Below are 13,073 nucleotides of genomic sequence, written 5' to 3'. Positions count from 1 at the left end.
TCAGCATCCTCTCTCCCTCTCTGTACTATAACCATTGATCCTGTTTCTGAGCCCCACTTTTTCCCTTCCACATCGATTCAAGTCCTAATTTCTCCCAACTGGAGGAATCGCACTCATCTGAGTAGGACCAAGGAAAATGTTGCTCTGATCCTCCTACTCAACAATATCAAAGTCCCCTCTTGTTTCAGGAAGGGGGGAAGGAGCTTCTAAGGACTATTATTTTCTATTTATCTTAAATATAAAGATTATAATGAGAAAGGTAGAGGTAGGTAGATATTCAGAGACCCTCTGAAAATTCAATTATTTTCACTAGGCCTATGTAACCCAGGGATGATCTGAGTGGTAAAAAAAATGAGCTGTTTCTAAGTTTGCCCCAGTTAATAGTTTTGTGAACTATTAATGATATGAGGTTAGGAAAAGAATACCTGTAGAAAAACTATAGGAATGAGAAAATTATGAACTAGCTTAAAAGTTTCAGTTTAGTGTATTACATATAAATAGCCTCAAAATAGGTTAAGGGAATATTCAGCATAGATTTAAAAGACCTTCAGGTTTATAACATGGCAGAATAAACTATGTGATGATTGTCAGTGGCCACTACAAGGAATTTAAACAAGGAAGGTCTAAGAAACTTCCAGGATCTAAAGGAGTTTAAGGAGATGTGATAACTACAATGTGGCATCCTGGATGGGATCCTGGAAAATTAAGAAAAAACTAAGGAAATTTGAATAAATATGGACTTTAGTTAATAAAAATGTATCAATATTGGTTTATTAGTTATGATGAACATCCCACAGTACAATGTAAGATGTTAACAATGGGGGAAACTGGGTGTGGGGTATATAGATACTCTTTGTATTATCTTTGCAACTTTTGTGTAAATCTCAAGTTATTCTAAATACAAAGCTTATTTTAAAAAAAGTAGATGACACAAACAGGCCCAAATCAGATTTGCTTTATCATAGCAATACTACTTAAAATTAAATGTCCTTCATTTGCAAATGAGAAATATAGAGCCATTCAAAATATATACTATTGCCCAAAAGGATGAAACAGATTATTGGGTCCACTAATTCAAGATCCAAACTTTGTTCAAAATCTGTAAAACTAAAGGTTACTTTACTGAGATGGACGAACACATCTTTCATCAATTTAAGCAAAGACGTGGGACCTGGAAACAATAAAGTGGAGAATTACAGCTGGAGGATGGGTTACCATTATGTTGTCTTCAGAGAAAAACTCCTTCATCTTTCAAGACTGAATGGAGACCTGGGCATATATCCAGAGGGAACTCTAATTCAAAAAGATACATGCACCCCAGTGTTCATAGTCTCTTTACAATAGCCAAGACACTGAAACAACCTAAATGCCAAGAAAAACAGATGACTAGATAAAGAAGTTGTGGTATATTTATACAACGGAATACTACTCAGCCATAAAATAATAAAACAATGCCATTTGCAACATGGATGGACCTGGAGATTATCATTTTAAGTGAAGTAAGCCAGAAAGAGAGAAAAATACCACATAGTATCATTTACATGTGAAATCTTAAAAAAAAAAAAGACACAAATGAACTTATTTACAGAAACAGACTCACAGACATAGAAAAAAAACATGATTACCAGGAGGGAAAGGGCGGGGACAAGGGATAAACTGGGAGTTTGAGATTTGCAGATACTAACTACTATATATAAAATAAACAACAAATTTTTACTGTACAGCACAGGGAACTATACTCAGAATCTTATAACCTATAATGAAGAAGACTATGAAAAGGAAAAAAAAAAGACTGAATGGAGAAAAACCAAAGCAACAAACAAGAAAACTGGACTTCTCTTCCATCTTAAACCAAGCTAAAAGGAGCCCTCAGAAAATAGAATACACAAGGTGGACAAGACACAGCGGCACAGTAGCCTCCACAAGGAGGCATATGGCTAAATGCTGTTTGTGAGTTAAATCTTCAAAAAGGAAAAAGTTGTGCTCACTCTTGGGAAACAATTCTCAAGAGCAATAAATCCTCACTGTTGTTAGTATTAATGTAGAGATTTTAAAGGGTTAGGTTTTAGTTCCAAATCATTTTATGATGAGAAACAGCACAAGGATAGGTAAAGCCATTTTCCATTTGAGGGGATCACACATTACAGCAAAGGTCAAGGATGTCAAGGTTCTCTCTCACCTCTAGACAGGCACTGGGCCTCAGCCATTTTCACCAATGCTCTTCCCAACAGCAATAACCCAAAAACGATAATCAGCTAAGGGCTCAGAATAGGAAGTAACCTCCCTGTAGAAGCTATCTAGCTTGCAAACCAGGAGAAATATATTATCTCAACTCACTTCTTAACAAAATTCTCCTATTATTCACAAAGCTCTTTATAAGTACAATAATTTGCACACACAATAAAAATCTCCCTTCCCAGACATCTGCAAACCATCTGATTTTAATGAGTCCCTGCGTGCATCAGAAAGGGCAGTAAAGGGCTAAGTCCCTGGTCCTGATGTTGCCAAGGAGCACCTGAGACAATGGTAGTGGCACCTTCCCTGCAATCTGCTCAGGTCTCTCTCTCACCTCTCCTTTTTCTCACTGTTAGATTTTCCTTTCTGATTCAGTCAGTAGTATTTATGGGCAATGCTTTACCTTGCTAGTGGTACTCAGAAATAAAGATTGCTAAAAACAAAATGCCATGAAAGACAAAGAAGCTCCTAAATGACACTGGCCCACGTGTGTGTTGTCATACACGACCCCAGAAGGCCTTGAGAGTGGCATGGTGTGGTGATGTAACTGAACTTGTATATCAAAAGCTGACTGAATTTTTAGCCTCCCTCCACGCACCTCCAGCAACTATCTCTTTACACACTTCTTCCACATTACTCCCAATCAAGTCAACAAATATTCAAGTGTTTACTAGGTGTGTACAAAAGCCCTGCATTCTGACTTTTCTGGATAACAAAATTAAGGAGACCATATTCTCAATTAATAAGCAATATCTTTTATAACCTACTTCCCAGACCAAGACAGTTTAGACTGTCCTTGGAAACACTTGATTTTGTCTACTTAGAAAATAAAAGATTCACTCTAGCAAAACAGAAGAACAATTCAAATTTTTTAGGTAGAATGTTCTGGTGAATTTCTGTATTTATATAAAAAAACCAACTTAGAATAATGACCAAAGAAGCTGATATCAAAAATATAAATTTAAATAAATTCCAGAGTTGGCAGAATTTCTTGCTTGCTCTTTTAAAATTTTTCAAAACAACCTTGCACATTTGGCTTTTCAACACACAAGGCTGGAAGTATTATAGTATTTAGAAAGCAGTAAAATAAACTGCCAAACAGACCTTCCTGGTGTTTAAAAAAAATCATGTTCAGGCCCCAGTCCCTTTGGAGGCTAGCTTCCCTCACAGCCTTTTCATCCCAAGGTCCCACTAATGAGGAGATTGATTCTCATCCATTAAGTGTTAATCAGGAAGCATAAGGCTGGCTGACATCTGACTGCACCATCTCTGCCAACACACAACCCAGCTACTGAATATGGACCAACGGCTCTACCTTCCTCCTCCTCCTCGTCATCGCTGGACTCACTGACATGCACGCTGACGGCAGTGTTTGGAGAGTCTGTCCATTCAAAATACACACCAAACCCAATGTCATAATTGTCTGTAGCAAATTCCCAAAAGAGATATGATCCTTCTTCATGGGTGGGTACTCGAACAGTGACCACTTCTCCTCGGCCCACTGTAATCACGGAATCCGCATCCTGCCGAATCTTCTCTTTAAAGTCTTTGATCTGGGGTCGTGTCCACATGGATGGAGCTGCTATTACTGGAAGAGATTCTAAAGGCAACAGGAATTACAAAGGCTAAAGAGGATGAGCCTTCACCTGTAGGTAGCAACATTTGCACAGGACCACCTGCCCAGCCACACGTAGGCACCAAGTGCAATCTGGGCTACCTTAGATCAAGGACTCAGAGGACTATAAAAGCTTTCCCATGGAAATCTCCCCCCAAATTACTACATTTAACAATGTCACAGGTATTCAGGGGTCATTATATTACTTCAGGTAACAAATGCAATCCATAGTCTTAGAAGGATTTTTTTCCAACACTCTAATTGCATATGGGAATTTAAGAATGACCTTGGAAACTTACTAGCTGGAGACAGGGACAGTCTAACACAGAAAGAAGATCTGGAATTGAAATAAATTCATTTTTGGATATGGACAAAGAAAGCTGGGCTTTGACTTCAGCCTCTCTATTGAAGAAAAGTCTTGACCTCCAAGTAAACCAAATTTCTAGGGGAAGGGCTATTCTAAAGGAATTCAAAGTAACAGAAAAACTCGGACAGGAATGGAACTGCTAGTGACTGAGTAAAAAAGAGTTAAAGTCTTGTTACTGAGCAATTATCTATGTACACTGGACTACTCAAGTTTCCAGAGTTATTTCACAGAGACTTTGATAAAAGATTCATTTGAAAATACTGGTAAACTCATAATTTTTATTTTGGTGGGGGGTGTCATCGGGTTTGTTTATATACTTATTTACTTTTTACCAGGGGTACTGGGGACTGAATCCAGGACCTCATGCATGCTAAGCACACACTTTACCACTGACCTATACCCTCCACCTTCCGTCCCTGTAAAGTCTTAATAGGAATTTAAAAAGGAGGGAGTGGTATAAACCAAAGTATTTCAAGGTCTTTTTTGAAACTATTTTGTCACATGTTCTAAAGTGGTTCTGCACCCAACTTTCTTATGAACCACATCACCATCTCAGATCACCGTCGCTGGAATGTTCTTGTCTTCTTTCTCACTTGGTGAACTCTTACTCTTGCTTACCCTTTCCCTGGGAAAACCTCTGGTGACCCCTCCAACTAGGCCATATCCCCCATATCACATGCTCTCACACTGTAACGGACCTCTCTCTCTCTCCTTCACAGTACTTACCGCAGCCACAATTTACATTTTATGTGTTATTTTGCTTCACTACTTATAGCCCAACACTCAGAAACCTTTAACCAACTGTTGAATGAATGAATGAATTGCCCACGAAAAGGTAAGCAGATCTTTGAAAATTCTAAGTTATCTTCTTGATAATGTGGTATTTTTGTCTCAAAAAATATAATATATGGTAGCCAGCCTCCAAGAGGGCCCCCAGTAATCCTCACCTCTGGGTACTCATGTACTTGTGAGGTAACCACCCAAAATGCATCAAGGTTGCTATGTGGGACCAACAGAATATGGCAGTAGTGCGGATATATTACTTCCAAAGACAGGGCATAAGAAACACTGCCATCTCTACCTTGGTTTCTTTTGGATCGTGTGCTCTGGAGGAAGCCAGCTGCTGTGTTAAGGACACTCAGGCAGCCCTGTGGAGAGGATTCATGGGGCAAGGAACTGAGGCCCTCCTGCCAACAGCCAGCATGAACTTGCCAGTCATATGAGGAAAACATTTTGGAAGCAGAGCTTTTAGTCCCAGTCAAGCCTTCACCTGACTACAGTCCCAGTGGATGTCTTGACTGCAATCTCACGAGCCCAGATCCACCACCACTCAGCTAAACAGCTCCTGAATTCCTGACCCACAGAAACTGTCAGAGATAATAAATGTTTAATTATTACTTTAGACTGCTAAATTTAGGTCCAATGCATCACACAGCAATAGATAATCAATATATGAAACAAGGCAACCCAAAGTGTCAAAAAGACGTTGAGACTTGCTCTTCTAAACTATTCTAAGGTTCACCAGAAGCATTAGGTTCAGACTAAAAAGAATGAAAGGGCATTCAACTCTCACAAATATGTAATTGCTCTCAAAAGCTAACTAATCTGACTTCCTGACTTCTGCTTTTCATTAAGTTTGAATTATGGCATCTGGATGAATGAATACATACACCAAGTCGTACCTTTTGGTCCATTCTCCAGGGCTTCTTCTGCAGCTTCTGGTTCAAGATCTTTTTCAGAGTTGTCAGTGTGGGTTTTGGCTTGTCCATTAACTGACATCATATCACTTGGTGCAGCTGCATTCACTTTTGATGATGGAGGCAATGAAGCCCCAGCTACTGCTACTTCTTGTTGTTTCTGTAATGCTGCCTATAAGTCAAGAAAAAGTGAAGAAACACTAACCAGAAAGGCTAATAAATGAGACATTTGCTCTGAAATGCACTCTGACCCCATAGTTTTGCTCTTATCAGATAGCACAATGCTTTAAGGAATTACTAATAAACCTTATTAGTTTTTATCCTATCTGTAATGAATATTAGTAGCACATTAACAAACTGATAGCTTAAAAAAATCAAAATACTAACATGGACAAAAAACTGTAACTGAGGATCACATTTTTGTGACCTGAGGATCACTAGAAAAACTAACCAGGAAAAATTAAAGTAGGCAGAAATAATCAACTTAAAATAAAATTATTACAGGTAAAAATTGAACACAGTAACATTTGCTCTTAAAATTGATAGAAAATTTTCTTGATAAAATTAATATACATAAAATTTGAATCAGAAAAATTAAACTTAGTAGAAATAAACAGAAATTTCGTAAAGGCAGAAGTTGTAACTGGTGAAATCTGATAAGGGCCCCCAAAGTATAACAAACATAGACAAAAATAATCAATAAATTAAATCTTTAAACTATATATAAAGAAAGAGTCTTACCACAATTAAATTAAAAACTGTTAATTATGTAAAAAAATTGACCTAAAAATTAAATAGGCTTATAAAATGAAGTTTGACATCAAAATATTTTTTTTTAATTGAAGTATAGTCAGTTTACAATATTGTGTCAATCTCTGGTGTAAAGCACAATGTTTCAGTCATAACATATATTCGTTTCCATATTCTTTCAAAATATTTTCTTAATGAAAATTCATCACTGTTCACATAATCATGATTAAAACATATATATTCATAAACATGAAATCAAAAGGTCTACTGAGTCAAAAATGGAGAATAAAAACATGTTAAGTCCAAAAAACAACTACTTTGGAACATTCCCTTCTTCTATCAAGATGGATAAATATTAATACAACTAGAAGTACCTAAATATTACTTAGGTAACTTTTTGGGGAACTTTAAATTGAATTAAAATATACATAAAGAAAAGTATACAAATCATAAACGTACAGCTTGATCAGTTTTCATTAGCCAAACATATCCATGTATCCAACACACAAATCAAGACACTATCTGCATCCCAGAACCCTCCCTGGTGCCCCTTTCCAGATACCCCACCAAGAGTGACGACTATTCTGACTTGTAACATTATGGATTCATTCTGCCTATTTATTTCTGAACTTTATATAAATGAAATTATATAATATATGCTCTTTTGTGTGTCTGGCTCCTTTTACTCAGTTTGTTTGTGAGGTTCATCTGTAAGGTCACAAGTAATTATAATTGTATTTTGTTTGTTTGTATTGCTATAGGAAATGCCGTTGTGAAAATACAAGATTTATTTCTCCAATCTACTGTTGAGCATTTGGGCATTTAAGTAACTTTCAACTAAAACACTAAGTTATAAGTGAGCATATGTTTATAATAATTATGGGGGGAAAAAAAGAAAACAGGAAAAAAGTCTTTATAATCTCATGGTTTAGGGATAATGATGTATTTTGGCATATCTGTATATACATTTCATTTAACGTAACATTTACAAACCAGTTATTAAACAGCAACACCTCTCTCTGCTGCTAGTGCAGGCTAGAAAAACACTCAAGATTTTAAAATACCTTCTCCCAAGGACTACATTCTCAGTAATTTCCGTATCAGTTTTCTAAAAGAGTACTAGCTTCCAGAAAAAGGGCACACAACCAAAACAAGTCAGCACACTCAGAACATTCACTGCATGACAGGAAAGCAAAAAAAGCATTTCTGTTGATGATCAACAGGTCAGCTCAAATGGCCCCTCTCCATTTCAAGCCTTTCTTGAAACTCTCCAGCAGAATGAACACCTCCCTACCCTGGTATCCCACTGTCTATGAATATATATCTATTATCTATAATAGATTATAATTATTTATTTACATAATCTCTTCTATCTCTGGGAAGTTTAAAAAAGCACGGAAAGGCACAGGAACAATGTAACAAACACCATGTAACCATACCTCCAAATTAACAAGTGTTCCCATTTTGTCATTTTGTTAAGTATTTATAAAAAAAAATTAATGCTTTACAGGGTTGAAGTTCCCTTTGTTCCTTCTCCAGTCTCTTCCCTTCTCTCTTCCTAGAGATAATCAATCAATTCGATCACTGCAGTCTAAACTATGGCTTTCCAATTCTGTTTCAAAGATTCTTGGTTTTCCCCATTTGACTGACTTTGTTCTCACTAAGTGACAGCAACCTACAAGCAGGACAGTCTATATGAGCTATCCTACTAAAAACTTATCTCAATGCCCATCAAAGAAGCAGGAAAAGGGGAGTGATATGCTAAAGTAAAAACAGGCTTTAGAGGACAGAAAAGAAATCTCTCAAAAATACCACTTATTATCTTGAATAATTCTGGTTTGCCATCTTTTTCCTCCTCTATGGATTACACAAAGCCTGGAGTGCCTTTTAACTGCTCACTTATGCTAAAGACTCCAGAAAACATATTTTAGGTAAGGGTATTAATTTTTATGGAATTTAAAGAATGTAGCAAAACAACAAAGATGACTTCATTTAACAAGAAATGTCGAGCAACTATACTGTAACACTTCTCTTCACTCAGATATTTTGAAAGGTAGTAACTGCTTTATAAGCGAAAATTAATGAAATAAGTAAACTTTAGCTAGGTTAACTTTAAGGAGGCATTTTATGCCTCCTTAAGATGTAAAAAATGAATGTAAATTCAGTTATCTTCCCATGTACAAAGTAACCATTTTCTCATTTTATTCCTCTGATCTTCCTGTGAGGTTAACAGGACAAGTACCAGGTTTTTATATCCTGTTCTTACTGACTGGGAGAAAAGGCAGAACAATCAGAGCAACAGGTAACTTGCCTGATCAAACCAGATAATGACAAAGTCAGGACAGAATCCAAGTGGTATCTGACCTCCAATCCCATGTTCTTTCCCTTAACCACCTATTCCTATGTGGAAGCAAAATACATGGGGGCAGGGAGCTGAGGAGGACACCAATGTGTTGCAAGGGAGCACTGTAGCTATTGCACCCAACACAAAGGTCAAGATGGACCCAACCCAGCTCTGTCTTAGGGGATGGGGTCCTCCAACTGGAAGCTATCCAGGCCTATGACAGCATTCTGCCTGAAGGATGTGCTTGAACTAACACTAATTACCCAAATCTTCATTGTTCCAGGGCCACTATTAGAGTCTATGTCAGACTCACTGGAATAACACTAGGTCCATACAACTCCCAAATACCCTTATGACAAATAATAGTGGCCACATCATCTGTTGCTTCAATATTATGTACTTTCTTTCATAAATGCCAGTGCAATGCTAAAAATCTCCCTTGATAAAGGTCACCTAAAAGTTACTTTATACCTGAGAGGCTAACTGATGCAAAATTTATTAGCAACCATTAAAAAAGACCTTGCATTCCAATGAAACTAAAAACCCTCTCTAAGGCTGAATTCAGGGGTTATCTATCGTACCTGTTGCTGTGCAAGCTGGACTTGATACAACTGCTGCATATACTGCTGATAGTGTTGCTCCTGCAACTGGCGGATGAGAATTTGCTGCTGTTCGTAGTTCCCTGGATACTGTTGGGCTGCATACTGCTGGAACTGCACGGCAGTCTGCGAGTTTAAAGCTGCCATTATCTGCTGCCTAAAAACATCAAAAAATATATACTAGTCTGACTACAGGAGACTGTTCATGACAAAATAAAATGTCCTTGTTATTTATTTTTATAATTTATAACTCTTAAAAAGGACTAAGCTAGTCATGTATACCAATCAGCATGTGTCCTAGGCCCAGAAGATTCAAGAAAATGAATTTGGCCTCAAATTTTTCACTTAGGTTTTTCAAGGAAATTTGGGATGGAGAGGGAGAATAATAAGCATATCATCATCACCACCATCATCATCACCATCATAACTGCTCACACTTACTGTGCCCTTACTGCGCGCCATGCAGTGCTCAGGGCACTTCCATGTACTACCCCACTTAGTTCTCACAACTGCCCTCTGAGGTAGGGCTTCACAAAGGAAGAAATGGAGGCGCCCAGTAACTTGCCCAAGATTACGCTGCTAGTAGATGTCAGAGCCAGGATTCAAGTCTAGGCAGTCTGGCTCCAGCCTATACTCTTTGAACATGATGCTGTAAGAAGAAGGACTGTCATTTCTGACACAGATGAGGGAGTTAACTGTTGGCCATGGCTTTTCTACCTAAATACATGAAAAGTAGTAAGAGGCAGAACAGCTAAAAGATGTTACATGTGGCTCTGGTAAATAAAGTCAGTGAAAATCTGCGTGTCCTTGGCATTGAATGTAAAGCTTGCCTTAAAGAGGAACACTTTAATAATATCTGGGCACACTTGGTTTAGAGATACTGAGTTCTGTAAACTATTACTATTCTTTTCTTTTCTTTCCTTATTTCCATAGAGGAACCACATGCTTCTAAACTCAGTCATGTGACCAACAATAAAGGCCTCAAAGCCACTTGTTAATAAATAATAACAAAGTACAACCTCATAAACTTCTGAATAGAATATGATCCTGGGTCCACCTAGGGCAACACCCCCGCCAACCAAAAAATAATACTCATAATCTCTCTCCAGAGGGGAGGGGATAGCTCAGTGGTAGAGTGCCTGCCTAGCATGCACAAGGTCCTGGGTTCAATTCCCAGTACCTCCATTAAAAATAAATAAATTAATAAACCTAATTACCACCCCCTCCAAAAAAAAAAAAAAAAAAAAAAAACAACACCAACCACAACAACAAAACCCACAGTCTCTCTCCAAAGTAGAATGAGATTCTGGGTCGGTTTGAAGCTTTTCTGAGGAACTGCTCAGAAACAATGAGGAGAAAACAAAGGATTCGCATGTCCTCTGGTTTAATCTATACACCATGCCACCCCTAAGATTCTAGGCGTTCTTCCCACAGTGTTTTATGTGTGTTAATCCCTCCTTTCCACAGCTCCCTCCTGAAGAACTAGTCCCTCCTGAGACAGCTGCTCTCACAGCCCTTACTGAGTAAGAAATGGTTTCAGCTCCCAAGTCCTGTACTAGGAGACTAGGAATAGACACCTGACACAGGCTGAGCCAACTAGATTCTCTGTTCTGGGAATTTGTAACTGGGTCTCTCATATTCCAGCCAGTCTTACTCAGATGCATGAAAACAAAGATTACATAAATCCAGGCTGGGATAAGCCTTGCACATGCCAAAGCAGGGTGACAATTTGCAGAGAACAGGAAGAATGAAACAGAGACACAGATGAGAGAAGCAAAGACAAGAGACTGTGTGGGCCCAAAGACAGAGCAAGCAAGGAAGCAACCTCAGCTCCTGTTCTGGTCCCTGGGTTCTGGGAGCAAATCCCAAATTCTTATAATACATTCCTCTTTTTACAACCAAATGCTTAAGATAAGGCCCTCTTTGGTAACATATCATTGGCACAAATGGCAAGTAGTTCATGCTGGTCTACCTCCCAGTCATCCCACAAATCACAGACTCATTCTAAGGCACACAACGTAGATTCAAGCACAACAGTACAGCAGTCCATTTCTCATTCTTTAACACAAGACACACAACAAGCTTACTTTTGCTGCTCCAGCCGAAGCCTCTCTTCCTCAACTCGCCTCCTCTCTTCTTCCTCCCGTCTAAGCCTTTCTTCTTCTTCTCGCCTACGTTTCTCTTCCTCCCTTTGTAGACGTTCTCTTTCCTCCTCTTCACGTCGCCTTCGCTCCTCCTCCTCCTTCCTACAAGGTAAAGGACAGAATGAACCCTAAAGAATCCTGTTTAAAAATAATTTAAGACTATTTCCCTATGAAAACTGACATAAACTTTTTACAGAATCATGTGATAATTTTATCACAATTTGAAATGCACATATTCCACCAAGAGAAATTTATCATATGGCGTCAACCTCACAATATACAGATCATGGTGAGAACAATGGCTGCTGCACAGCAACAGAAAAAGGAGTCCAACAGCAAAGCACTACTTAAGTCATTATGATAGATCCATACCCCGAAGGCTCCTTCTAAGATATGCTCACAGCACCACAAGCTCTTCCTTCCTACTACTTGCTGTGACTGCAATTAAATTTGTGTGATAAATCTGGCAATACATCTGTCTTACTCATTAAAGTACATGCTACCTAAGAGCAGACTGCCTATCCCATACCACTGTATCCTCAGGGCTTACCACAGTGCTGGAAAGAACCAGCATTCAACAAACATGAATAGAAATGAATAATCTACCTTGAAATGCCATGTAGCCATAAAAAAAGAATAGAATTACATGGCCTAATATGTAAAGAAGTTTAATATATTTGTTTAATGGAAAAAGCAGGTAAATAAATAGAAAAAGGCCCAGAAAGATACACCTTAAACGTGTCAGTTATTATCTACAGAGAGAAGAGTGAGATTAAAAGGCAGAAAGGAAGCTTTTCAGTTTGTGCTTCATACATTGCCATACGTGGAAAGTCATTTTTACTGCATATATTTGTGAATTATTTCTGAAGTTAAAAATTTTTAAGCATTTAATTTAAAAAAGAAAAGAACAGCTGGAAATCTAGGTGCAGCCCTTACCCAGCTCTGGCCCACAGCCCTTCACCCAAGGGAGAGCAGCGTGTTGCACTAGCATGGATGCCCCACAGCTCTAAGAGTGGCGTGGGGGCAAAGGGAGGCTGAAGATGGTCTGAAAGAGAAGATTTCTGAGGGTTCTCAGAGAACATACCATTTCATAGTCCTACCATGAGATGTGTCTGGGTTACCCTGCTTTTCTCTCCAAACTCCTACAAGTGATTAATATGCCTGAGCCACAACCAAGGCTCAAATTACAGCAATAACATGACTTACTTTTAATCACACAGCTAGTACATAGGGCAAGATGGTCCACAAGGCAGAGCTTAAGCTTTAGGATAGAGGAAGTCTAGTCTCAAATGCTTTGAAAGAATTTTATGTAGACTTCATTT

The 13,073-nt window shown here is 38.3% G+C and overlaps 1 protein-coding gene across 1 annotated transcript in view; it reads right to left on the bottom strand.

The window, feature by feature from the left end:
* ACBD3 (acyl-CoA binding domain containing 3) overlaps positions 1 to 13,073 on the bottom strand; it is a 30,808-nt gene that overhangs the window by 743 nt on the left and 16,992 nt on the right. The window contains exons 4-7 of the mRNA XM_072948648.1: positions 11,695 to 11,853; positions 9,590 to 9,764; positions 5,900 to 6,086; positions 3,551 to 3,835 (exon numbers count right to left, since the gene is read on the bottom strand). Of these exons, the coding sequence (XP_072804749.1) occupies positions 3,551 to 3,835; positions 5,900 to 6,086; positions 9,590 to 9,764; positions 11,695 to 11,853 (806 nt within the window). The remainder of the gene's footprint in view (positions 1 to 3,550; positions 3,836 to 5,899; positions 6,087 to 9,589; positions 9,765 to 11,694; positions 11,854 to 13,073) is intronic.

This window comes from Vicugna pacos, chromosome 23 (assembly GCF_048564905.1).
Source record: "Vicugna pacos chromosome 23, VicPac4, whole genome shotgun sequence".
NCBI classification, from domain to species: Eukaryota; Metazoa; Chordata; class Mammalia; order Artiodactyla; family Camelidae; genus Vicugna; species Vicugna pacos.
The sequence above is the reverse complement of the archived record's forward strand: the minus strand, read 5'-3'. Positions and strand labels throughout refer to the sequence as shown.